Genomic DNA, 25,247 nt, shown 5'->3' with positions numbered 1-25,247 from the left:
TGGTGCATTAGTATACTCAAAAATGCCTCCTTGTGTAAAGGTGATGTACTTCATTATGATTACTAAACAGATATCTTGAATCTCTGTACAGAAGGAGGTGGTGGCCACAATTGCTTCCAAAATTAATGGTAAATAGAATTCAAAGCTAGATTAATTTCAGCATAAACATTTTGAAATTGTATATATGTGAGATCTTCAGAGAGCTAAACAGACATGCATATTATGAAAAAACTCCGTAATTTTAGGCCCGACGCCATGGCCTAGCAGCTAAAGTCCTCGGCTTGAACATGCCCAGGATCTCATATGGACGCCGGTTCTAATCCCAGCAGCTCCACTTCCCATCCAGCTCCCTGCTTGTGGCCTGGGAAAGCAGTGGAGGATGGCCCAAAACCTTGGGACCCTGCACCCATGTGGGAGACCTGGAGGAAGTTTGTGGCTCCTGGCTCTGGATCAGCACAACACCAGCCATTGCGATCACTTAGGGAGTGAATCATTGGATGGAAGATCTTCCTCTCTGTCTCTCCTCCACTCTGTATATCTGACTTTGCAGTAAAAATAGATAAATAAATAAATTAAGTAAAGCTCCATAATTTCAAAGCAATTTTGTACCAGACTAAATTATTAAATCCATGAACCTTTTGAAATACACTCAGGTTTTTTTTTTAAGATTTATTTATTTTTAATGCAAAGTCAGATATACAGAGAGGAGGAGAGACAGAGAGGAAGCTCCTCCATCCACTGATTCACTCCCCAAGTGGCCTCAAAGGCCACAGCTGAGCTGATCTGAAGCTAGGAGCCTGGAGCCTCCCCCAGGTCTCCCACATGGGTGCAGTGTCCCAAGGTTTTGAGCCATCCTCAACTGCTTTCCCAAGCCACAGGCAGGGAGCTGGATGGAAGCGGGGCCACCGGGATTAGAACCAGTGCCCTTATGAGATCCCAGAGCATGCAAGGTGGGGACTCCAGCCACTAGACTACTGCACCAAACCTAGTTGTTTTTTTTAAGTGATATTTTATTCTGTGTTCTGAGTAACTGATGAGGATGATTATAAAATCATCCTTCAATTGAGATTTTAACTAGATTTCAAGGAAAAAATTATGAGCAATTTTTCTTAAACTGGGAAAGCAAATGATGTTGCAGGTTTTTCCCATCTTGTCCTTTTCTGTGTGTTTATTATGTTTTCTCATATATAGGATTTTTCCCTTATTTACCTCAGTGAAACTATTCTCTAGCTACAACAGGTAGTCCAAAACAGAAAGAAAGTGAAACCCGTAATTAGTGACATAGGTGTGATTCATGGAGCCTGGCGTTGCTGAGGTGCCCGTGTCTTCAGTCAGGAAATGGAGACTCTGCTCCAGCTGGGAGTGAAGATGCTGAGAAGTCGACGGAGCAGGAGCACGGCCCCTGCACCTTGCATGTCCGCTCCATCCTCCAGCTTGGTGGCCGTGGGCACGTTTAGACATTGCTTTTTCTTTCAAGCTAGAGATTCTTTTTTTTTTTTTTTAATTATTAACATTGTATTATGTGAAACAGTTTTATAAGCACTGGGGAGTCCCCCCACCCCTCCCACACCCCTCCTCCCATAGTGGATTGCTCCATCTTGCTGCATAACCACAGTTCAAGTTCAGTTGAAATTCCTTCATTGTGAGCATGTACCTAGCATAAAGTCCAGCGTCTTATTGTCCAGATAAGTTCAGTGGCCTCTTGGGGAGACCTTCTCTGGTCTGAAGGTAGAGCTAACAGAGTAAAGTTCCGGTCAGTTAAAACCCCCAACAAAACATCAGCGTCAATATACAATGTTATGGGATTAATTGGTATAGTGTTGAGTGAACAATATGTTAAAAAAAAAAAAAAAAGTTCAATTCTTCCACTCCTCTGGGTTTAGACAGTATCAGTGACAGGTTCAAAAAGTAACAATCAACCAAGCATAAATTACAGATTAAATCCAGGCAAACATTAGAAGTCTGACATAGTATTGAGTAGACAATATGTAAAAATTACATGTAAGTTCTTGATTACCTTCTACAACTATTTCAATGTCACCTCCTCAATTGAGGTGTGTAACAATTTTGGGGGGTGTTGCAGAGAAATCTCTCATACCTTGCTAATGAGTACTTGTTTATGTTCCATCTAATAGTGTATGAGTGAGTCCTTGATGACCTATCTTTATTGTTCTTTGGTTATCTCATCCTATTAGTGTGTGTATAAGTGTGTGTGTGTGTGTAGGGGGGGAGGGGGGTTTAGGAGGAACCTTGTTGGTCTTTATAGGGGGTGGAGGCCCAGAGCTGAAACTAGGTAAGGACTGGAGAGGATTCCTCCCCCACTGTCCCGCCAGAAGTTTATTGATCTTCTGGTTCTGATGACCAATCGTGGTTCCTAGTTGTTGTTCTGATGTCGTTGGTTCCTATGTGGAAGGACTCGGGCTTCTTCCATCTCGTGTAGTTGGTCCAAAGAGAGGGGGTGTCTGTCATCTGGGTTCACGGCATTCGGAGGCATTCCAGATCCCCGTGTTCTCTTTGGCAGTTGCGTTGACGTTCTTGTGTCCGTTCTGATAGACCTTGGTGGGAGTCCGGGAGTCCTTATGGGTGGGGGATAGGCCTCCTCCAGTCCCTCTGTTCCGCTCTGGGGTTCTCCCCTATTCTGTGCATATGACCACTTGTTAATAGACTGTTTGGGTCGTTCCTAATTCCCCTGTGTGTCATTATAGCTTTTGCTGTTGTCTAATGCTGGTCTGGATCTATCAACTTTAAGATACTTATCTAGTTCCTGCAGGTTACACTACGTGGATTCCTAGCTTTTTCAAGGGAAATGAGAGATTTCTCTGTGTTCCCACCCAGTTACTGTGTATCGTAAGGAATTGGCATTATATTGGGAGTTACAATCATTCGGAACTTATGGGGTGAAACCATGATAGCAGCAGATTCGTCTGAGGGAGATTTACAGCCGTTGGAAATCTTTAGGATTGCTTGGTGTCCCCAAAACGCTATAGCTTCAGCATGAAGCCGTCTTGAGCAGCATAGAGAACCAATTTCTCAGGGCTCCCTGGCCGGGTGGCCAGCAGGCAAAGCCTGGCGCCAACTGGCGCACTGGCCGCCCCGAAGCAGCCTTCCGAGTGGGCGTGAAGACTGCTGGTTGCATTCCGGGAGACGAACTTGGCCGAGCTGGGGGCCCTGGCAGCAGCCATGTTGCCAGGGGTCACGTCCCCGAGCGTCAGCCCCGCCCCTCTTCCCGGCCCGGGCTTGGGGAAGCTAGAGATTCTTAATACCCCACCTCTGAGGAATAGTTTGAAGATGAAATTGAAATGCCTATACCATGCTTAATTAAAACAGTACCTGCCTATACCATGCTTAATTAAGACAGTACCTGCCTATACCATGCGTAATTAAGACAGCACTTGGCATCCAGTAAACAAAAATAAAAATTGGAGGATTTGAAAAAAATGTGTTAGTTTGGAAATGATAGGTTGATCTAGTAGTTACCATGCTGGGTGGGATACCAATGCCCTGTGTTGAAGTGCCTGGGGTCGGATGCCCACCATGCTTCGGACTTCAGCCTCCTGCTGCTGCCCACCCTGGGAGGGTGTGACTCAAGGAGTCCCCGGCACCTAGCTGACCTCCCTGAGAACCACTGCTGATCTGGCCCATTGCTGGCTGTGCAGGCATTTGAGGATGAACTCTCTCTCTCTGCCTCTGAAAGAAAGAAAAATAAGTCTGTGTGCAAATGGCTATAGAGAAAAATGAAAATGGCAGGATGGGGAATAATACTACAGAGTACAAAAGTAGGTATTTTCACAAAATCTTTGCTGTTAAAAATAAGTAAATGTGTTGGTGTTGCGTTTCCCATCGTTAGACAATCCCACCTCGAGCTGGGGTTATCAGTGCTCCTCAGAGCCATGCTCGGGCTGCAGCTGGGAGACTGACTCCGGAAAGCCACAGCAAGCCCGCAGAGGCACCCAAAGGTAGGCAGTGTGTTACAAACACCGCTTTTCCTCTATTCACTCCATTTCTGCAATCTCCCACCATCTGGAACATATTGAAATAGAAATATTTTTCCTTTATGCCACAAGAAGTGAGGCTGCTTGTTGGGGGAAAAACAGCAGCTGCATGTCTTCCTAATATTTCAGTGAAAAAGGAAAAAAATAAAAACAGGTTTTCTGGAATACATCTCACATCTGCCAGTCGCTGTTTTCCTAGGTCCAGCGCTGCTTCCTGAGCCGCTGAAGCCACAGGCTGCCAGTGCTGTGCTCCCACCGGCTCAGAAGTTGCAGGAGCCGCTCATCCCAGTGGCGGCACCCGGGCCTCCATCTGCCCCCCAGGCGAGTTTGGAAACACCGCCACAGCCGCCACCCCGGAGCAGGTCCTCCCACAGCTTGCCTTCAGACTCGCCACCGCAACTGCAAGTACGTCTTACTCTGTCTTGGATGCATATGGCACAGTCTTTGAAATACTTATTTTAATTACTAGCTTTTATAAGAGGTAAACAAACATGAGCCTTAATTCTTAGAGTTTTGTCTTTTGGTATTAATAGCATCATGAGACTTCAATAATTGAGGGACGGTTGACACCATAAACTGGTCTCTTGTTAAATTTACTTGCTTGTTTTATTTTTTATTTGAATGATAGAGAAAGACAAGACAAAGAGAGATTTCCCATCCACTGATTCACTCCTTAAATGCCAAGAACCAGGAGCACAATCCGAGTATTCCATGTGGGTGAAACCCACAAACCAAGGACTGGAACTGTCCACTGATGCCCCTCAGAGTGCGTGTTAGCAGGAAACAGGGCTGGAAGCCCAGGAGCCGAGACACAGTCCCGGGCACTCCAACGTGGGTTCCTCAGTTCCCAAACGAATTCTGTTTGTTTGACCGCCTGAAAGGCAGAATCACTAACAGAACTGGGGTTTGCTGATTCCTGCCCCAAATGGCAGCAGCAGCCAAGGCTGAGCCAGGCAGAAGCCAGGAGCCAAAAACTCCGTCAGGGTCTGCCACACAGGTGGCAGGGGCTCTAGCACTCTTCCACTGCTCTCACAGGCACATTAGCAGGGAGCTGGATGGGAAGTGGAGGAGTGGGGTCTTTAGGCAGCGTCCAAACAGATGCTAGAGCCCCAGGTGGCAGCTTACCCCACTGCACTGTAATGTCAATTCCTCAGAGTCTTAAACATTATTCCACATATCCACTGCTGGAGTTTCTTTGTAACCTTTGTTTAGATCAAAACTTCTCAGAGAATGACTCTGGAGTTCAGGGGTGGGGAATGGCTGGGCTTTGGGCCACGTAACATCTACAAAGTCCTTGGGCTGGCCCTGTCAATACAACCACAGGTGGAACTCAAAATTCAATAAATCTATAGCAGGTTAATTTTTAAGTTGATAATTGTCTTTGGCCTCCAGGTGATGTTATAAGTATCTAAATAGCCGTTGACAGAATAAAGGTTCCCTACTCCTACCATAGGCCCAGGTTCTTTAGGACCTTTTTAGGTGGTCCCCAGGTTGTTTTCTTGTTCAAAGTTTGTCACTTCTTGGGTTTTTTTGCATAATTCACTTTGGAAGGTTAAAACTTTTTGATAGACAATAATTAATTTTTATTGATCTCAGTAATAAATTGGGCTTGTCTTATTTGTGAAATATTTATTTATTTTACTTAAAATCAGATTTACAGAAAGAGAGAGAAAGAAAAGAGACAGAGAGCTTCAATCCAGTATTTCACTCCCCAAATAGTCACAATGGCTGGAGCTGGGCTGGCCTGAAGCCAGGAGCTTTTTCTAAGTCTCCCACATGGGTGCAGGGGCCCAAGGCCTCAGGTCATCCTCCACTGCTTTCCCAGGCCATTAGCATGGAGCTGAATTTGGAAGTGGAGCAGCTGGAACTAGAGCTGGTGCCCATACGGTATTCATGTATGTTTTACATGAAATGTGGAGCTACAGAGAGAGAGGCAAAGACAGAGAGAGGTTTTCTGTACTCTGATTCACACTGCACATGGGCTCAATGACTGCAGGTAAGCCATGCTGAAGCCAGGAGCCATGTGAGTGCAAGGGCCCAAGCCCTTGAGCCATCTGCTGCTTTCCCAGGTGCTATAACATGGAGTTAGATTGGAAGGGGATAGCTGGTACTTGAACCATTCCCATGTGGAATACTGGCACTGTAGGAGGTACCTTAGCCTGCCATGCCACAGTGCCACCCACAAATTAGTTTATCTTCCAGTTCCTGATATGTCATATCAGTTCCTGGACCACTGGCATTGTGGATAATCTCGATTAAACAGAGAAATCCTTAGTCCTTCTTGATGCAAGCAGTAATTCTTCTCAATGCTGGAGCTCACACTGTGGTTCCTTACGTGTCTGAAATGGTTGCAGTCATTACTGAGTCAGTGGCTTGGGCTTGCAGCGTCCAAATAGTAGGTCACCTTTTTAGTAGCTTACAGGAACTAATATTGCCTTGGTTTGCTGAAACCACATGACCATGACTCTCGTTCTCACTTGGGAAGGCTTGTGGTGCACATGCTCATTTATCTTAATACTGAAAGACCATGCAAATCACATTGTTTTCCTCTGATTTCAATTCTGGTTTACTTTATAGTTTTCTATACATTGCAGTAAAAATGTTCACATGAAATTTGTATTTAGTAATAAGTACTGTTTTTTCTTGTTGCTTCACAATGTGTTAGCTTGAAAATGCCATCAAGATTAAAGAAATGTTTGGTCTTTAAAGTCTTCCTTTAAACTTTGGAAAGATCTAAAATTCAGAAATACTACATACATCTTAGCAGTGTTCATGAGCATATTTACAAGGATAACCTGTATTTATTTTTACACATTTATGGGTATGTTGAAGTAAACATCTCAGAATTCTAAATCCATCTAATACAGCAACCCTACCGTCGTATTCCTGTTGTGGTAGGCCATGCCAGAGCTGATACGGGGACTGGGTTATCGGGACAGCATGAACCCACATTCAGGAGTCTCGTGTTTAATAGGCCGGAAACTCTGAATTACTGATTGTTTATCTCTACTTTGTCAAAAATAAGATAGATTTAGGGTTCATGGAACATTTACCTAGAAGCTGTTTCTTAAAAATACTAGATTTAAAAAATGATACATAATTACAATGAGATTTTGATTTTATTTTTAATCAGCAAAAATAAGTTGTAGTTTCATAGTTAATTAATAATTTATAGGGCAAATAAATGGTCTTATCCTTCAGATAAGGATCCTAAGGCCTTGGTCTGCTTAGAGAGCCACAGAAAATACCACAACTTCATCCTCTGAAGGGACTCCATTGTTCTGCAGTTCTGGAGGCTAGCTGTTATCTGAATGCGGGAGTACCCTCGTGGCCTTTCCTCGGTGTGTGTGTGGTGGCAAGGACAACACAACCTCTCTGGTGCCACTTTTAGCAAGGGCACTGAGCCCCTTATGGAGGTATCACCCACATGATGTCCTTTAACCTCGAGTACCTCCCAAAGGCCCTAGTGCCAAGCACTACCATCTTTGAGGATCAGGACCTCAATATCTGAATTTGGAAGGGACAGAAACATCCAAACCATAAAAAGCTGAAATATTTTAGAGCATCAGAAACCTATTTGAACTGCCTAGTAATTGAACTCTTAACAGAATTAAAGCTTAGATCCGAGTTCAACAAAGTTAGAGTAAGGGGAGTTGTCTCTTGCGTTCATGCTGTAACCTGCGAAGAGTGCTGCTCTTGGATTCTGTACTTAAGGTAGAACTTAGAGTGTTTTGTGACTGAATTGTTAGGGTTGCTGATTGGTCTCAGATTATCCTCCTAACTCTTTCCTTTAATGTCTGCATTCCCTTTCTCGAAGCAGGAGCAACCTTCAGGGTAACAGGTATCTATTTCTCAATCTTACATGTGCTTTTCATGTCTTAGCACACTAGATGTATGAATCCTTAGCTTCATACATCTAAGATTTCACCCATTTTTCAAGCCATCTGTCCACCTTAATGAATTCTACTTTCATTCCATAGAACTCACCTTTTCTCAATATTTTGCATTCTTAGGAACCATTTTTAATTGTTCTCGCTTATGCTTTACCATTTTTTGCTTTACTTTTAATGAAAATTAACAAAACTAAAAAGTGTAACTTGAAGAAGATAAGGTTTAGTTATGTGAAAGACTGGCAAAACCAAATTGGTTCTTTGTTTTAACAATGACATAATTACATAAATACAGAACTCATATTTTTTAATTTCTTTTTTAAAAATATTTGTTCAGATAGTCTAGTTGGCAGCATTCTCTTTGGTCAAGAAGAATCGATGGTATAGAAAGATGAAAGAAAGTTAAGATTATTTAAAGGTATTTCCAGTATGTTTCTCCATAAAAAACACTACCAATTTTAATATTATCACCAGTTTACTTAATTATAAATTAATTTTAATGGAATGGATGGTAATGTGGCTCTCATTGATTGTAATTTCAAGTCCAATTGGAAAAATCCTATTTATTTGAAAAATCAAACAAATCAAATTATCTTTAACTTAATTAAAATGCAAGATTTTTGTGAATAAGTCTGTTTAAACATACAGCAGCTATTTTGGCAAGTGCTTAATATTCTAAACTGTGCAAAGCATTAAATTCTCCCGAACTGTTCTCGTGTGCACTGCTCTGTCTGCCATAGAGGAATTTGGTCCCAAACCCAATCAAATGTTTCTTTTTATTTTTTCTTAAAATAATTCCTCTACCAGTGTGTGACACTTCTTCTGAAGAAAGATCATCCACTCTCTCTCTCTCTTTTAAGATTTATTTTATTTCATCTGAAAAGTGGAATTACAGAGAGTGAAGGAGAAGCTCTAGAGAGGGAAAAGAAAAAAGAGATGGTGTGCAGGTTCACTCCCCAAATGACTGCAGCGGGGGGCTGGGCCGTGCCTGAGCCAGGAGCGCCTTGCGACTCCCATGTGGATGCTGAGGCCCAAGTGCTTGGTCCGTCTTCTGCTTGCCCAGGCACGTTAGTGGGGAGCTGGATCGGCAGTGGAGCAGCCGGGATTGGAATCAACACTCCGTATGGGATGGCAACATCCTAGGCAGTGGCTTAAGTCACGGTGCCATTACACCAGCCCCTCCTCCAGTTTAAATTGGTCATTTGGTTAATCAACAGAATTTCTATTTTGGAATATTTTGATAAGGAAAGGTCACACTGTTTACAGAGTTCTGCAAAGGAGAACTGTTATAAAAGGCCAAGAGCTTCCAACATTTCAAGTATGAAAGAATGTAATTTTCTAGTTGTTAATGTAAATATGCTAATAAAATTAATTCTATCCATAAATTTCAGTTTGCATTGTCTTAATTTTAAATGAAAATATTTTTAAAATAGTGAGGCCACATCATCATTATCATCATTATCATCGCAGATGGGTGTTGGAAGTTGACTATCAGATTTAGCATAAGTTTTGAATATGAGTTTCTAAACTTCATGCTATAATTTGATAGAACCAGGCAGGAACAGATTTGCTCATTCTGTATATTTCTGTTTTTACTCTTTTGAAACTTGGCCTAGATAAGATGAGCCCTGACTTATTTGGAGGAGGAGCATTAAAAATGGATTTGATAAAAAGATTTATTTAATAAGTTTTTGGAGAATACTGTTTTCATCTTATTTAAACCATCAGAGTATCAGACCACTCAGAGCTGCTTTTCAGTTTCTAAATTTGCATAGTTTTCCTAAAAGAATAATAATTTAGAAAGGGCCAGTAGGAGGTTGAGTAGATGCCAGCTCAGTATTCTCTGTCTCTTCCAGGTGAAAACGAATGGGGTCTCCGGTGTCAAGCCAGAGCCGCCGTTCAAGAGGGACCCCTTCGAAGATCTGTCGCTTAGCCTGCTTGCTGTATCAAACGCTCCGCGCTCTGTTCAAACGTCACCTGTGCTAACCACAAGCCCAAAGAGGTTGATCGAGTTGCCTTCTGCAACACAAAGTACTGTTAATACTTGGAGTTCTGTAAATTGCATGCCCACAATGCCTCCAATCCCAGCCCGGAGTAAATCCCAGGAAAACATGCGAAGTTCTCCAAACCCGTTTATGAGCAGCTTGACCAGCACAAATCCTTTCCCTGACAGAACTGCTGCCCCTGGAAACCCATTCAGAGCCCAGTCCCTCGAGTCCGAGGCAGCCTTGTGGCTCCCCGAAGCAGACCCTCTTCCTCACAACCCCTTCCCTGTCCTGATGCCTCTGGGTCACCCTACAGGCAACCCTGGCTCTTCCCTGGAAGGCATTAAGGACAGTTTTCACATGCAGGGCACATCCACAAGGAAAGCGGGCAACCCGAAAGGATGGGTCACCTTTGAGGACGATGACGACTTTGGAGTGAGGGGGAAGCCGGATGCCACTTGTTTCCCAGACCTACTGGGAAATCCACCAAGTTTGTCTTCTGGCTCCACCATGACAACTGATGGCCAAAACAAAGAGACAGATGTTTCTTTCGGTGTCTTACCATCAAGAAGACCACCTCCACCTCCTGTCCCTACACTCCTTTCCAACACTAGTGCTCCGGTGGATCCTTTCGCAACCTTGGCCACCAAGGCTCCTCCCACACTAGACTTTACAGAAAGATAATCTTAGGTGATAGAAGACAGTCGTCATTATTTAGTTTTGGCAGGCTAGCGCCAAAAGAATTGGGCATTAGCTGTTCATTACGTGCAATAAGTTATTGTGAAGCGCACTGATATCTTCATGAAATACCACTATTTCATATGTACAAAGTTGGAATATGTGTATATTGGAAATAAGGGAAAAAATCCTTCTAACTGGAGTTTTGATATAGTGTTATTCAGAAAAATAGGAGACTGGTAGCCATAAAAAGTGCTTAGAACTACTTTTGAAATTAGTCCATATTTAGAAATTCTGTCGATTTTCTCTGAAGAATCTCAACAAGGCCGCACAATTTCTAGCTGACATTACTGCCAGCCCGCTCATGCCTGTTAACAATTGGTGTTTGAGTATTTACCAAAGAGCTGCCAGAGTTAGAATGAAACCGTTCTCAAAGGCATCACTTCAAACACATGTACGTGTACACTCATACATGTACCTATTTACAGCTGTCTGGGATATAACTGAGACCAAATCACCAAAAATCCTAACCAAGGCCCTTTATCAGTGTCATCAGAAAGATGACCACAAGTGTAATTTGAATGTTCCATTAATTTCCAAAATTAGAATTCTCTCACTCTAGAGCGGGAGTTTCTGCCATTGCACACCTTCCCCTTTCACAAGCCCGGGCCTTACTCTTCCACCCTCCAGCACCTCCACACGCCTCTCCCCAGGGGGAGGTGCTTGCAGCCTGGCAGCAGTGTATTTTATGGTCAGTACCAGGTGGACAGCTGGTCCAGCTCTCAGAACAGCACTATGGCCTTAAACACAAGGAAGGCACATGTCCCCCCAGTTCCATGAGAAACTCTGGAGCTGACGGTCCTCTTTTCCCGACAGACATTAAGCTCTACGCTGCCCATTTGCCTCCCACATCTGTCTGCTGGCGGCTTTTGCTCTGATCACCGTGTTTAGCAGGGAGAGCAGCTGACCTCGGAGAGCTGTGAGTTGGGACACCCAGTGTGTGTGCCCTCCGAAGAGGCTACAGAGCACCTCTCTGTGATGCTGCTCTACCTTCTTAGAGGCTATACCTCAGACTAGCTGTGGATTTTGTCTCCTGCACTGCCAATATGCAATTGATTCTGCTTTTGTTAATTTTATGAAGACATACACAGAATTTTTACAGAATGTAGTATTTTGATATCATTAAGTAAACCACTTAGAGAACTCCTTGAGCAATAGTTTTCTTGTCATTTTAAGTTGAAGCTGCTCTTTTACTCAAGCCTGTGTTGAAGTCACTTTTTCTTTGAAGAGCTGTATCTGTCCAGTTTCTGTGGCCACATCAAACCTTAAAGAAGTGCATTGGGGGAATATTTTTTAAGAGAAGTTCATAGTTAAGAACATATACATTGGAAAGCACAGCAGCCACGTTGCACTCAGACTGAAAGGGGCTTTTCTAAATGCTCAAATGTTATCAAAATACTATATTTCTATAATTCTGTCTCTGTTAACAGCCAGGATTTGCTGTGAGAAATAACTTTTGTGAGTTATCTATTGTGCTTCTTCAGGTTCTAATCATTTCAGCAGTAGCATCTTTCAAACAGCAGTATTACCGTAAGCAGTGTGCTTCGAAATGTGAATTAACTTGTTGAAACTGTGGCTTTCACCTCTGTAGTTGGTATTTGCTCCCCATTATCGAGATAATTCAGTGCTAGGTACACTTGGCTAGTGCAGAGTGCAGTTCTGTGCGTGGTATTCCTCGAGTATCAACTACTGTCTCAAATAGACATATCAGCAGCAGCTCAGCCTTTTTCAGGAAAACTACACTTGGTAAGTTGCTGAAAATGCACAAAGTTTGAGAGTTAAAGGTATGCTGCAGACAACTTGTCCTTACTCTGTGTGTTAGTAAATATTCACCGGTTCTGTTAAAAGCAGAACAGAGATTAGACACTAAGGAACTCTTTGTGACTCCTTTGTTCTCTGTAGTAGATTGCTGTTTATATGTATGTAAGAATTTTACTGCTTATGTGGCACACACTATTTATAACTATATACTTTATAGAAATGCAGTATTAAAGTCAGTGGGGATACAGACATTCTGTACATATCCTGTGAACTGTGCTGTCCTATGAAATAAATATACCTATCTTTACCATGCTGTTTTGTCAAGAGACAAAAGAGTCTTCCTCAGACATGTTGCCTGTACTTACACACATTTAATGGCATTTGGGGGAAATAGGTCAGTTCTTACTGGCAAAACAAGTAGTTTATTAAAAAAAAATGTCGTGACTTGAAACACAGAGTTATAGAGAAGGAATGGGTTGAAAAAGCGAGAAAGGGTGGGGGAGATACCTTCCAAACCAGCTATTTTTAATTCAGGATCTTAATTTTCCTTGATTTCGTCTCCCCCAAATCCGCTTCCTCTAGGGTTCCTGCCATTACTCATTAGGGAGCCCATGCACTCACTCCCTGAGGCCCGTCCTCATTCAGAAGCTTGTTGGCTTGAAAATAACACAGGAAGAAGCAGGAATGCTGAAGTTCTGAGCCGCAGAAGAGACAGTGAGGGGTGGGGGAGGTGGGGTGCAGGGCAGAGGGGAAGGTGGAGCAACAGACTAAGGAGAAGCATGGGGAGAGCCCAGCTCCACGAGTGTTTCCTTTCGTCAGTTTGGTCCTCTATGACTGATAATCAGAACCGTGACCTTCACTCCTAAGAGCTGCTTGCATAGGTTCATGAACTTCTTAAGTTACAGAGACAGATGAGCTTTTTAAAAATGTTTTACAATAACTGTAGCAGCACATGTAACTGTAAGAATCATACAAGTCCCAGGTACCCCATTTCTTCCAGTGGGGACGTCTTGCACAGCCAGGGGACAGAAGCACCACAAGAGTACTCGCACGGATCTCGGACCTTCGCTTCACTGCAGGACCCCGTGAGGAGTTGCCCCTCTCCTTCCCCTCCCACCCAGGCCTCCATCTCTGCCTTTTACCTGTGCCAACTGCAGTCTGCTCGCCAGGGATGTGTGTAAGCAGAATTACACACTCTGACTTGTGGAACTGGCTTTTCTCAGCACGCCCCTCTGAGATTCAGCTGCATTGTTCCTTGTTGCAGCTGAGTGTCTCCCATGGCGTGGCTGCATCACAGTGTAGTTAACCGTTCACCTGCAGGGAAACCACCGGGGTTGTTGGTGGTTCCTGGCTCTCCCAAATACAGCTGCAGTGGACAGTGGTTCTTTTTCTTGGATAAATGCCAAGGGGTTTTAGATTATTTGGTCATAAATATGATGGTATATATATATATCTATATGGTGGTAACATGTTTCAGTTTATAAGAGAGTGCCAGACTTTTCTAGAATATCTTCCACTTCACATTCCCTTCAGCCAGGCAGAGTGACCCAGTTTCAAGATTCATAATTTTTATTTTTATTGGAAAGTTAGATGGACAGAGAGGAAGATCCTCCGTCCTCTGATTCACTCCCCAAGTGGCCACAAAAGCTGGAGCTGAGCTGATCTAAAGCCAGGAGCTTCTTCACATCTCCCATGCAAGTGCAGGGTCCCAAGGCTTTGAACCATCCTCGACTGCTTGCCCAGGCCACAAGTAGGGAGCTGGATGGGAAGCAAGACTGCTGGGACAAATCCAGTGCCCATATGGGATCCTGGCAAAAGTGAGGACTTTAGCCTCTAGGCTACCATGCTGGGCCCACTAATTTTTTTTTTTTTTAATTATAGCTGCTCTGGGAAATCAGGATGGCCGAGGGGTCTAACCATAGCTGTTGTAGCATTTCATTGTGTTTTAATTTGCATTGCCCTGAGCTTTTTCTTCAAGGGCTTCTTCCGTGAACTGTTCATATTCCTTTGCCTGTTTTCTAAATTGTTCATGCTGGGTGCTGGGTTCCAAGTGTTCTTTACAAATTTTACGTATTCCCCATCCTTTGCTGGAAGTGTGGTTTGCAGACATTTCTCTGTAGTGTACTTTTCATCCGTTCATGTGATCCATGAGCAGATCCTGGATTCTGAATGCAGTGAGGGTGATTGATACAATGAAACCTGTGAGAAACTGTGGCCGAAATCAAAACACTATTTAAAAGACTGGCTTATTTGAAAGGCAGTGTCAGGGAGATGGAGATGGGGAGAGGCATGAGGGAGAGATGCCTTCCATGTGCGGGTTCTTTGCCTAAAGGACTGCGACAGCCAGGACTGGGAGCCAGGGACTCCATCCTGGTCTTCTGTGTGGGTGGCAGGGGCCCAAGCACTTGGGTCGTCTTCTGCTGTCTTCCCAGGCGCACTGGCCAGAGCTGGATCAGCAGAGCAGCCAGAATGTGAACCAGCACAGTATGGGATGCCAGTGTGCCACAACCTATAGTGCTCCACAACACTGACCCCAAAACACCAATTTACTGTTAGAGAATGAGTCTGACTATGTCAAGGTTTAGCAAACCCAGAGAAATGGGAAGTCATGTGCTGTGGGGAGGAGGTTAAGTTGGCACATGAACGCTCGAGAGCAGTTTAATAAGTGTTAGGTGAAGTTCATATGCCCCATCAGCAACCCCAAGTCGAGACAATTGTCTTCTGAAGAAACTAGTGTGTGTGGAAGCATATTTGGCATACACACACTGTGACGGTGCAGACATGAAATAAACTCAGCATCCACAGGAACGAAATGGCAGTCACACCATAGTGCGAAGGGAACCAGAGGGTGGAAGAGCCTTCTCTCCATAAATCTGATCTGCCTATCCAATAAAAGTTAATAAATATAAAAAGTAATAAAAACACTGGAAAGAATGTGTAACAAAGTTCCAAAAACTAAGGTATCAGTGCTTACAAAGATTAAAGATACTGTGGCCATTTTCTATTTAATGATTACTTATTTAAATGAAATTGAATAGCAGGGATACACGGCAGCTTATTTGACATGGCTCCACACTTTTCTATGGCTCTAAGTTTCTCCCAGGGTTTCCGTAACCCCTGAGCTTCTGGGAATGTGGCTCTGTGTACCAAGAAGGCCACACAGTGAGCCAGATTGCCAGCAGAAGCTAACTTGGATTCAGCAGAAAAGGATCAGAACACAGAGCTCAGACACCACCAGTGGCCCTTGTCCAGCTGGGGAGCCCATCGGACCATCCCTCCTCTCTCCAGTGCAGACAGTCCATCTGTCCCCACGGGAGACCCGGCACTGGCTGTGGGCAGTATCCGGTTACAGCACCCGTGCACTCCACGGTACGCGGCTACTGCGGAGAGACCCACGGCTCCCAGAATGCTTGCAGTACTCAGCACCATCACTCTCCTCCAGAACCACAGCTGGAGGCTTCCCGCAACCTCACCAGGCTAGCTCAGGGCACCCGTGACCCCGGCTAAGGGCCTGCTTTGGCCATCATCGGACCCCAAAGACAATGCCCCTGTGTGGTTTTGCCTGATGCCTCGGCTTGAATTCCAGGAATCACCCACTAAGAAGACACGCGGGCCCCTGCCTGGACACTCAGCCCTGGCCCGGACCCTCCTGCATCCTCCCAGCTGCCCTGCCCCTCTGCCTGGGTGACTTCGCGGGGCGGTAGGCTGAGTCCCTGCCCGCCGTGCGTCTGTTTGCGTTGCCCTGACAACCGCCACTTCCGGGCGCGGCCCTCGTAGACCGCGCTGGTGGCGGTCCTGGCAGCAGCTTCCTGCGGGACAGGTTCGCCAAGGACTAGCCGCACCGACCTTGCCCTCCCTCCGCTTCTCAGCCGCGGCCCCTCGCCCTCTGTGTTTACTTGCTGCTCCTAGCAACAGCTACTTCCGGTGCGGTGCCATTTCTTCCCCTTCCGCGCTGAGAGCACAGTCCTCCGGGTTCCGGCCTCGGAACAGCCGTTAGTGCCGCTCTGCTGTCGGCACCCCCCGGCACCCCGACCCCTCGGGCGGGCCTCCGGCACCGCCATGGTCCTACTCCACGTGAAGCGGGGCGACGAGAGCCAGTTTCTGTTGCAGACGCCCGGGAGCGCCGAGCTGGAGGAGCTCACGGTGCGGGTGACCCGGCTCTACAACGGGCGGCTGAAGGTGCAGCGCCTCTGCTCAGGTGCGCGGTCCACGGGTGACTCGGGCTGGAGCACGTCAGGCCGGAGGTGCTTGCTGGCTTGGAGGGGTGGGAGTGGGGGTCGGAGGACCAAGTATTGTAAAGTTTGGGGAAGGTTTGGCCCGACCGAGGTGAGTAATAGCGGACCCCGGGGGTGGCCAGAGGGGAATCCAGAGATGGAGTCGGTATTTGGGGGTGTCAAGCTATTGGGGAAGGACCTGTTAGGAGCAAAGAGACACCTGGAGGGGAGCCGAGAAACCCCGGTAAGTCGCAGGGCGGGTCCCGGGGCTGAACCGTCTGGCCAGCCACCGACCCCTTGAAATGTGGCTGGTGCAACCCAGGAGTTTTAGATGGAAACTATCCCGTGTAGATAGCAGGCACCCCGTTAGCTCACTCTAGAATATGGATGAGGAGGCGAGTGAGAGGAGGTGGGAGAAGGTCAGCTTTGCACCCCGTCACCCCCACACCTCCCTCCAGACCACCCCCAGTGGCTCAGAATCTGGTAGACAAGTGTCCATTCAGTTGCACCAACACCCCACGGCTGTGCCATGGCACAGCGAGCATGGGGGGGGTGGGAAGAGCGGGGTCTGTTCCGCCTCCCTCAGCCTTCCTGGCCTGTGCATGGCCTTGGTTTGTACCAGCCACTTGAGGTTTTATTCATCAAGTATGAGTCGTCCAGTAAGGTGGGGGGGTGGGGGCGCTGGCAGCTCCTTTGTGCATCCCTCACAGGATTCAGTTAGATGAGATCACCCATGTGTGCATGTTTGGGAAACTTCTAGGGGAAGTCACCAGGTGCTGTTGTTTTTTTAAAGATTTATTTACATTTATCGAAAAGTCAGATTTACAGTATGATCTTCCTTCTGCTGGTTCACTCCCCAAGTGGCTACAATGGCCAGAGCTAAGCTGATCAGAAGCCAGGAGATTCTTCCAGGTCTCCCAAGTGGGTGCTGGTTTGCAAGGTTTTGGGCCGTCCTCTACTGCTCTCCCGGGCCACAGCAAGGAGCTGGATGGAAAGTGGAGCAGCTGGGATATGAACCAGTGCCCATATGGGATCTGGTGCATGCAAGGCAAGGACTTCAGCCACTAGGCTACTGCACCTGGCGTATATGTCAGGTTTTTAGCAAGAATTTATTTTCCGTCTCAGCGGAGTTGGAAACCAAAGTGCCGGGGCCCCAGGCCAGTGACCAAGCTCCCTGAATGTGTGGGCAGGGGCTGCCTGGCACAGGCGGGGCTTGGCACACAGCGAGGTGTAGCCGGATGCCCCAAACCCTCACTTTTTAGGGGTTTGCCTTCGCAGGGGGAGATAAGGTGGGAGGAAGAAGAGGGGGAGAATGGTGATATATATTGTCTGGCCTCCCCTTTGCTTTTTCTTTAAGAAATGGAAGAATTAGCAGAACACGGCGTGTTTCTCCCCCCTAATATGCAAGGACTGACTGATGAGCAGATTGAAGAATTGAAATTAAAGGACGAATGGGGCGAAAAGTGCATCCCCAGCGGTGGGTCCGTGTTTACCAAGGACGACATCGGGCGAAGGAACGGGCAAGGTAACCCAACATCCATGGCCCCTCTGTGCCCCCAGGCAGGCACACGGGGGCATGCTGCCCTGGGCACTTAATTGTGGTTAGATGCCAACCTGTGAATGAGGTCAGTCTTCTGTCTTATAAGACCCAGCTAGTTGAACCATGTAACATGTTATAATTTGGGTCAAAAATGACTAAATACCAAAAAAAGAAAGGGCTAAAATTACGAGGAATCTCTGATGGAGCCTGGTGAAATGTTAGCAGCCACCAGCTAAAAATAGATCAGGGTGAAGATTTTTATTAAAAAAAAAAGTTTGTCCTAAATAACTTTTCCATAAACCGTCTTTCTCCTCTCTCCCCTGCCCACCCCCCCCCCCACACACTGCTATGGGGCAGGAGGGTGGATATGAGACAGTCTGAGGATCAGGGTGGAGCACGCCCTGCCCCCCACCTGCCCCCAACACGTGCAGGCAGCGGGTGGCCAGGAAACATCTGTGAAGAATATCTTGGCGATGCCAGGAATCCCCAGTGTTGATTCTTTGGACTTGGCGGTGAATGGTCGTCCCCATCTCTTCATACCTTGAGCTTGTGCTCTGTCCGGACAGACTGTTGGCTTTTCAGAAGTGATTTCATCGGTGAAACACGCTCACTCCTAAGGACCAGTACACACTTCATCCTTCATCTGTAAGCCAGCGTGGGCCTTTCATTCACTGCGTCCGCTCTGTGGTAGTTTGGCGTTGCCGCAGTTCCCAACATCTGGCTAACACTGTAATTACGGCGCAGTTTCAGCTTGTCCCAGCTTCCCTGGATTTGAACATCGCATCCGTTGTTTTTGCTCCTCAACCAGCAAGTTGTCTGTTCCTCTCTTGTCAAGTTGGTCACTGGACAACAGCCACATGTCAAATCTAGTCAGTTGCCTGTTTGTGACATACATTTTTTTTTATTGGGATACAGCTACCCCACTCACTGAAGAGTGAGGATGCTTTAGAGAACGTTCATGGGAAATGAATGAATGAAAAGTTACATTGGTTTTTGGTGCAAAAAAAAAAAAAAATTGAATTGCACGTCTAGTTGTTTCACGATCCATATCTTTCCATGAACTTGAAGAGCCCACCTGTTTGGCCACTAGAGGCATGCTCCCGCCTGAGCGAAGCGTGTGCCCGCCGACCCGGCCCGAGGAGCTAACACAGCATCTTCACTGAACCTCCCCATGCAAGAGCAGGTGGCTCATGCGCGTCTCCTACTCACACATCCTTCTTTACTTGGCTTGTTCCCGAATCACACAGAAGGGGGTGAGGGAAGCAAGAGGACGTTTAAGGAGACTGTGCATTTGATGTTTTCTCTCTCCTTTGTTCTGGTAGCCCCAAATGAAAAAATGAAGCAAGTTTTAAAGAAGACTATAGAAGAAGCCAAAGCAATAGTATCTAAGGTTAGCGCTTTTTCTTTCCTCCCCTCCCTTTCTTCTTAGGTTTTTAAATATTTTCCATTGTTACTTGAGTGCTAGAGTGACGAATGGAGAGCCCCCATATTCTGAGTCACAACCCAAGTGCCTGCCGTGGCAGGAGTTTTTCTATGCTGAAGCCAGGAGCCAGAAGCTCCCTCTAAGCCTCCCGCATGGCCGCCGGGAATCTGGTGACTTGAGCCACCACCATTGCCTCCCACCCACCGGCAGGATCGGGAGGCTGGCGTGGAATGCAGGCATCCCGCTGTGGGAAGCAGGCGTTAGAACAGGTGTCTCACCTGCTTGGCCCAACAGGTTTGCTCCGTTTCAAAAATGAAGCTCTAACTAGTTTGTTCTTTAGGATACATACACTTATACGGTATCCAGAATTACCTTTTGACCAGTTTTTTGCTGTTGTTGTTAAATACCTTCCAGAAGTGAAAGAAGTAAGGAGGGCTGAGGTGGACCCTAGCTTTTCCTTGTCGTAATTAATGTCAAGTGTCCAGAGTCTTCCTGGGGCAGGTGTTTGCTGGCCATGTCAGTGGGGATGGATCCTAACGTGAATATGGGGTGATCTGAATGTGTGGCCTAGAGTAGCTCTCAAGAGGACCCACATAGTACATATTTAATATAAACCAGTCCTTTAACATTTATTTATTTATGTAAAAACCGTGTCATAAAAGGACACACAGGTAATGGATATTTAAAGACTTGGGATGGGCCCAGCGTTGCAGCGCCACAGGTAAAACCACTGCTTGCAACGTCCCCGTATTGGAGTATCAGTTCCAGGCCTAGCTGCTCCGCTTCTGATTAAGCTCCCGGCTAATGTGCCTGGGAGAACAGCGTAGGACAGCCCAACGCCTGGGACCCTGCACCCACGTGGAGACCCAGAAGAAGCTCCAGGCTCCTGGCTTCAGTTATACTCAAGATCTTTCTCTATCTCTTCTCTCTGTAAATCTGACTTTCCAATAGAAATAAATTTAAAAATGAAAGAAAGAAAAAGCAGGCCTTTCAGGATTGGCCACAAGGAGGAGCTGGCACCATGTGGAAGTGGGAGGGAGCACACAGCTCGGTGGCCTTGGACAGGCCGCACATTCACCCTCCGCACCGCCCTGCCTGCCAGGATAGGGACTGTCTCTTTGGTGGGTAGCTGTGAATGGGGCATTGGCCGCGGGATCGCATGGGTCCCTGAGCCCTCCCTCCGTGTGCAGGTAGGGGTGGCGAGGGGCTGAAGGCCTGGATACTCCTTTGTGTGCCTCTGGCCGGCCTGCCAACTGGTCTCCTTCTAGCTGGGTCCAATTCTGTAGGATCTCCTGGCTGCCTTGTTCCTTCCCAGAAAAGCCGACCCTTGCCCACTGTCAGGGTAACTGCGGACTTGGAGCCTGCCCAGCTGCCCCAGGAGCCCTGTCCACCCCCTCCTGCCCACGGCTCCACCTTTTCCACACACCTGTATTTCGGGGTATGCGTGATCAGGCCTCTGTCCCACTCTGTGTCTCCTGACCCTTTGCCACCACGGCTTGGCTGTGGGGCATTCCTTCTTCAGCCTATTATGCACTTGGCCTTGGAGCCTGCTCTGCACCCCAGGCCATGGCGTGCCGGGCTCCACCCCTGAAGCAGACAGCAGTCACCAGGGAGTTCCTCGTTACCGTGCAGGCAGCCTCTGGCATCTCTGCTGCAGGACCCTGTTTATAGAATCCATGAGGCACTAACACCTGTCCACCTCCAGAAACAGGTGGAAGCCGGTGTGTGTGTTACCATGGAGATGGTGCAGGATGCCCTGGACCAGCTCCGAGGTGCAGTGATGATTGTGTATCCCATGGGGCTGCCGCCCTACGACCCCATCAGGATGGAGTTTGAAAACAAAGAAGACCTGGCGGGGACTCAGGTAGGGCGTGGGTTCCCGTCTTCCTCTCCTCTCCCCTCCCTGCAGCCCTGCAGGTTTGACCACCTGCTTCCCATGCAACAGAGTTTGGGGTGCAGAGGAGGAGCTGCCCTGGCCTTGCCAGGCAGGCAGTGACCTGAGTCATGGCAGAAGTGGGATGACACTGAAAGCTGGGGAGCTTGGAGAGCAGGTAGGGGGCGGGGTCGCACCCAGGGCAGTCCCTGACGCTCCTCAAGTGGCTGCTGCACCCCGGCTGCAGGCAGGCCTCCAGGTCATCGCCGAGTCGGAGGCGCAGCTGTGGTGGGCCGCCAAGGAGCTGCGGAGGCAGAAGAAGCTGGCCGACTACGTGGGGAGGAACGAAAAGACCAAGATCATCGTCAAGCTTCAGCAGGTGCGGGCCTCAGCTCGGGACAGCATGTGTGTGTTCATCAAGGGTTCATGTACCGTAATGCTAGAAGACCGCAGCCGTGTGCAAAGCTTTTGTCTTGAAGGTTGATGTGAAAGGCTAAGTGTTAGATTTGGTTCACTCCCCCAAATGGCCACAACAGCTGGGCTGGGCCAGGTCAAAGCCAGGAGCCTGGAACTTCATCCGAGGTGCCCGTGTGGGTGGCAGGGCCCCCGGCGACAGTTAGGAGAAAAAATGAACTGACCAGCCGTAGGTGAGGTCTGCTGTCGCTTGGGGGCAAGAAGGGATGCACGGCCGAAAGCAGCGCTGCACGTGGCTCACACGTCGGAGGGCAGGACCCACTGTGCGTGCTCCGTGTATGGGCGGAGGTCTGGAAGAGCCTCACCTATAGAGTGGCCTTGGCTCCCCGCCTGCTGTGAAATCGTCTCTCACTGCTTCCCTGACCCTTCACTGGTCACCTTGGGCACACCCAGGATAGACATGTGTCACGGCCTCAGGCCTCCCCTCCGGCCCCTGCCCATCCCCCCTCCACGCCCAGGGCGCAGGCACCACCAGGAGCAGGGCTGGCCTGAATGCCCACTCTCTGATCAGACCTAGGTGACCTGCCCAGCAAAGGCCATGGTAAAATGGGGGGTGGGGGGAAGCTGTGACTTCCTGGATTGCCGCCTCTCCCCTTGCCAGGAGTAGGCCTTGACCCACCCTCTCTCCTGCCCTGGGCTTTGCAGAGGGGACAGGGGGCCCCTGCCCGGGAGCCCATCATCAGCAGTGAGGAGCAGAAGCAGCTCATGCTGTACTACCACCGGAGGCAGGAAGAACTCAAGGTACCCGCCCTAGGGATGGGAAGGGGTGAGACTGGGTCAGCTGGGAGGCAGGGGTGCAGGGTGGAGGTGTGGCCCCAGGGAGTGGCCTCTGTCCTGCTGGGAGGTAGGGTAGGGGCGGGACCCCAGGGAGTGGCCTCTGTCCTGCTGGCAGTGGGAGGTGGGCTGTGCCAGGGTGTTGGGGCGTGGTCTGGGGGCATCCCTTCCTGCTCTTTGCATAGTTGTCTTTCTTGCTGAGACCTGTTTTTTTTTTTTTGCAGAAATTGGAAGAAAATGACGACGACTCGTGTTTAAATTCTCCGTGGGCTGATAATACTGCTTTGAAAAGACATTTCCACGGCGTGAAAGACATCAAGTGGAGACCAAGATGAGGTGCACCTGTTGATCAAGCTGTGGGAATCAGCCGCTTCCTGGCAGGATAACTGACAGGGAAGAAGTGGCCACGCCCTGTGGCAGATGGGGAACTTCTGCTTTTCCTATGGTCTGGATCTTTAAAATAACAAGTATTCAATCAATTAGACTCAAGGAAATACATCCTCATACGAAGGTGTGTAAATTACTTTGGTTTCAGAGCAACCATTTAGTTTCTTGGATTGTTCTTTAATAAAATACTGAAGATTCAATTATGGACAGTTTCAGCTTTCTGAGCTATTGGGTTGTTCATCTTACGAGACAAAAAAGACCAACTGCACCCCCATGTGTTCACTCATATTCCTGTAGAAGCTGAAACTTGGGCCAGGCCTGAGCCAGGAGCCAGGAGCTCATTCTGGGTCTTCCACACAGGCGATGGGCCCCAGCCCTTGAGCCACAAGCTGCCTCCCAGGATGTGTTGGCAGGAAGCTGGAGTGGAAGCAGTGCACCAGGGACTAAAACCAGACATTCTGAAATGGGATGCAGCTGTCCCAGGCTGAAGCTTTTTTGCTGTACCACAAGGCCAGCTGTCATTTCTTTCTTTTTTTAAACGGTCAGGACTAGGCCAGGTTGAAGCCAAGAGCCAGTCTCCCCTGTGGGCGCAAGGGCCCGGGAATTTGGGCCATCCTCTGCTGCTCTCCCAGGTGCATTAGCTGGGAGCTAGATCAGAAGTGGAGCAGTTGGAACACGAACTGGCACCCACATGAGAAGCCAGCACGACAGGCAGTGGTTTCACCTGCTTCACCAACCCCACCACAAGCTTTCTGAAGCACTCTGATCAGAGGCTGAATTCTCAGTCTTGTTTGAGAAAGGCAGCCATGCCAGCCTTCCCTCGACATTCAAACTGCCCTGTGGTTCTCAGCTTTCCAGGCCTCCTTCCCTGGGACAGATCCTGGGAATAAGCTTCCATGTGGGCCGCGGGCAGCCATCCCTGCAGTCGGCAGGGTCTGACTGCAGGACCGGCTCCTGCTTCCATCTGCCTAGTACCTTGCTGTGCTCCCCAGGGACCTTTTGATTATAGATGCCGTTTCTCATCATCCACAGTAATCCTGCGCCACAGTGTCCAAAGTGCAACCGCCAGGCTGGCTGTGGCAGCCGAAGATTCTGGAAGTTCTAGAAATTTCTAGAAGGTTCTCTCAAGCTTGATTTTGGTCTCTAAGATGGGCTCTCCTTAAGGGAGTCACAGGGCTGTCCCTGAGGGAAAGTGACCACGGCAGCTGGTGTGTCCTGCCTCTGGGCTGCTGACACTTGCTGCCCATTCCTCCTGCCTCGGGCCTGAGCCCCATCATGGCCATGATAAGGAACTGTGCGAACCAGTACAAGGGAGATGCTCTGGGGACTGTGCACCTGTTGGGGTCAGAGGTAGCATGGGGACGCAGCTGTAAGATGCTGAGAGCTGTTGCCACCAGCAGAGGGTGACTCGGCTCCTGCAGGAGTGATAACGTGCAGCTGCTGACCCGACCATCGGGGCTGCCCTGAGCTGGCTGGTAGGAATCAATGCTGTGAGCAAACCTTGTCTTCTCCGGCAGGGTGTAGATGGCTCTGTGTATCAGCTGTGCCTTCGCAAATAAAATTGGGCTGCTCATCAAATTTTGTAGGGCTGGATTTGCATTTATTTCCTTTATTAAAGAAATAACTTTACATTGGCAAATGTCTGTGAAGTGTCTTGCCTTGGCTGTCATGTTTGTGCTCTGTGCAGATCAGGATCAGGGGGTTGAACTCATGCTCAGATTTGCCAGGAATGTTTTGTCCACCCAGGCAATGTGGGTTCAAGAGCCATCACTTGGAATCAGGAATTCCAACGCAGTGGGTTGGAAGAGCTCCAGGCCATGTTGTTCCTTCTATTGCTTCCTGTAGTTGCAGGACTTAGCAGCTCATGTACTTGGAGACTTGAACCAGCATATGATACTGTGGATCAGTTTAAGTGTGGTATTGGGGTTACTATTTTTTTTTAAACTAAGTTCATCCCTGGATCAATGTCAGAAGGAAAGGCAAGGGTCTGGTGGGATGGCTTAATTGACTGATCCTCCCTTTGCAAGCACTGGGATCCCACATGAGCACTGTTCATGTCCCAGCTGCTCCACTTCCCATCCAGTTCCCTGATTGTGACATGGGAAAGCAGTGATGGGCAGCCCAGTGATGAGGCCCCTGTACCCATGTGGGAGACCTGGAAGAGGCTCCTGATTCCTTGCTTCAGGTCAGGTCAGC

The 25,247-nt window shown here is 47.9% G+C and overlaps 2 protein-coding genes across 8 annotated transcripts in view; both read left to right on the top strand.

The window, feature by feature from the left end:
• SYNJ1 (synaptojanin 1) overlaps positions 1-12,673 on the top strand; it is an 82,957-nt gene extending 70,284 nt beyond the window's left edge. For 4 of the 6 annotated variants that reach the window (XM_040980736.1, XM_040980737.1, XM_040980739.1 and 1 more), the window contains 3 exons: positions 3,848-3,956; positions 4,192-4,397; positions 9,739-12,673. In XM_040980736.1, the coding sequence (XP_040836670.1) occupies positions 3,848-3,956; positions 4,192-4,397; positions 9,739-10,551 (1,128 nt within the window). In that variant the 3' untranslated portion in view covers positions 10,552-12,673. Of the gene's footprint in view, positions 1-3,847; positions 3,957-4,191; positions 4,398-7,809; positions 7,874-9,738 lie in introns of those variants that run through there. The other 2 variants (XM_040980741.1, XM_040980742.1) reach the window with 1 other exon arrangement.
• A 3,660-nt stretch (positions 12,674-16,333) lies between these two features.
• Positions 16,334-23,247, top strand: CFAP298 (cilia and flagella associated protein 298). Of its 2 annotated transcripts, XM_040980734.1 has the most exons (7): positions 16,334-16,564; positions 17,938-18,105; positions 19,443-19,510; positions 21,249-21,407; positions 21,664-21,795; positions 22,536-22,631; positions 22,889-23,247. In XM_040980734.1, the coding sequence occupies exons 1-7, from the start codon at positions 16,426-16,428 to the stop codon at positions 22,997-22,999; spliced, it is 873 nt and encodes a 290-aa protein (XP_040836668.1). In that variant the 5' UTR covers positions 16,334-16,425; the 3' UTR covers positions 23,000-23,247. The 2 variants fall into 2 exon arrangements, with proteins under 2 accessions (XP_040836668.1, XP_040836669.1); XM_040980735.1 differs by lacking the exon at positions 22,536-22,631.
• The last annotated feature ends 2,000 nt before the right edge of the window (positions 23,248-25,247 follow it).

The sequence above is a fragment of the Ochotona curzoniae genome, unplaced genomic scaffold (assembly GCF_017591425.1).
Source record: "Ochotona curzoniae isolate NIBS_2020 unplaced genomic scaffold, NIBS_Ocur_1.0 contig_3498, whole genome shotgun sequence".
NCBI classification, from domain to species: domain Eukaryota; kingdom Metazoa; phylum Chordata; class Mammalia; order Lagomorpha; family Ochotonidae; genus Ochotona; species Ochotona curzoniae.
Note: the sequence above shows the minus strand (reverse complement) of the source record. Positions and strands in the feature narration are given on the sequence as shown.

Coding starts and splice junctions, on each gene's coding strand:
- CFAP298 (XM_040980734.1), top strand. CDS start 16,426: ATGGTCCTACTCCACGTGAAGCGGGGCGACGAGAGCCAGTTTCTGTTG. Junction 19,511..21,248: donor CCAAAGCAATAGTATCTAAG/GTTAGCGCTTTT, acceptor GTCCACCTCCAG/AAACAGGTGGAAGCCGGTGT. Junction 22,632..22,888: donor GGAGGCAGGAAGAACTCAAG/GTACCCGCCCTA, acceptor TTTTTTTTGCAG/AAATTGGAAGAAAATGACGA.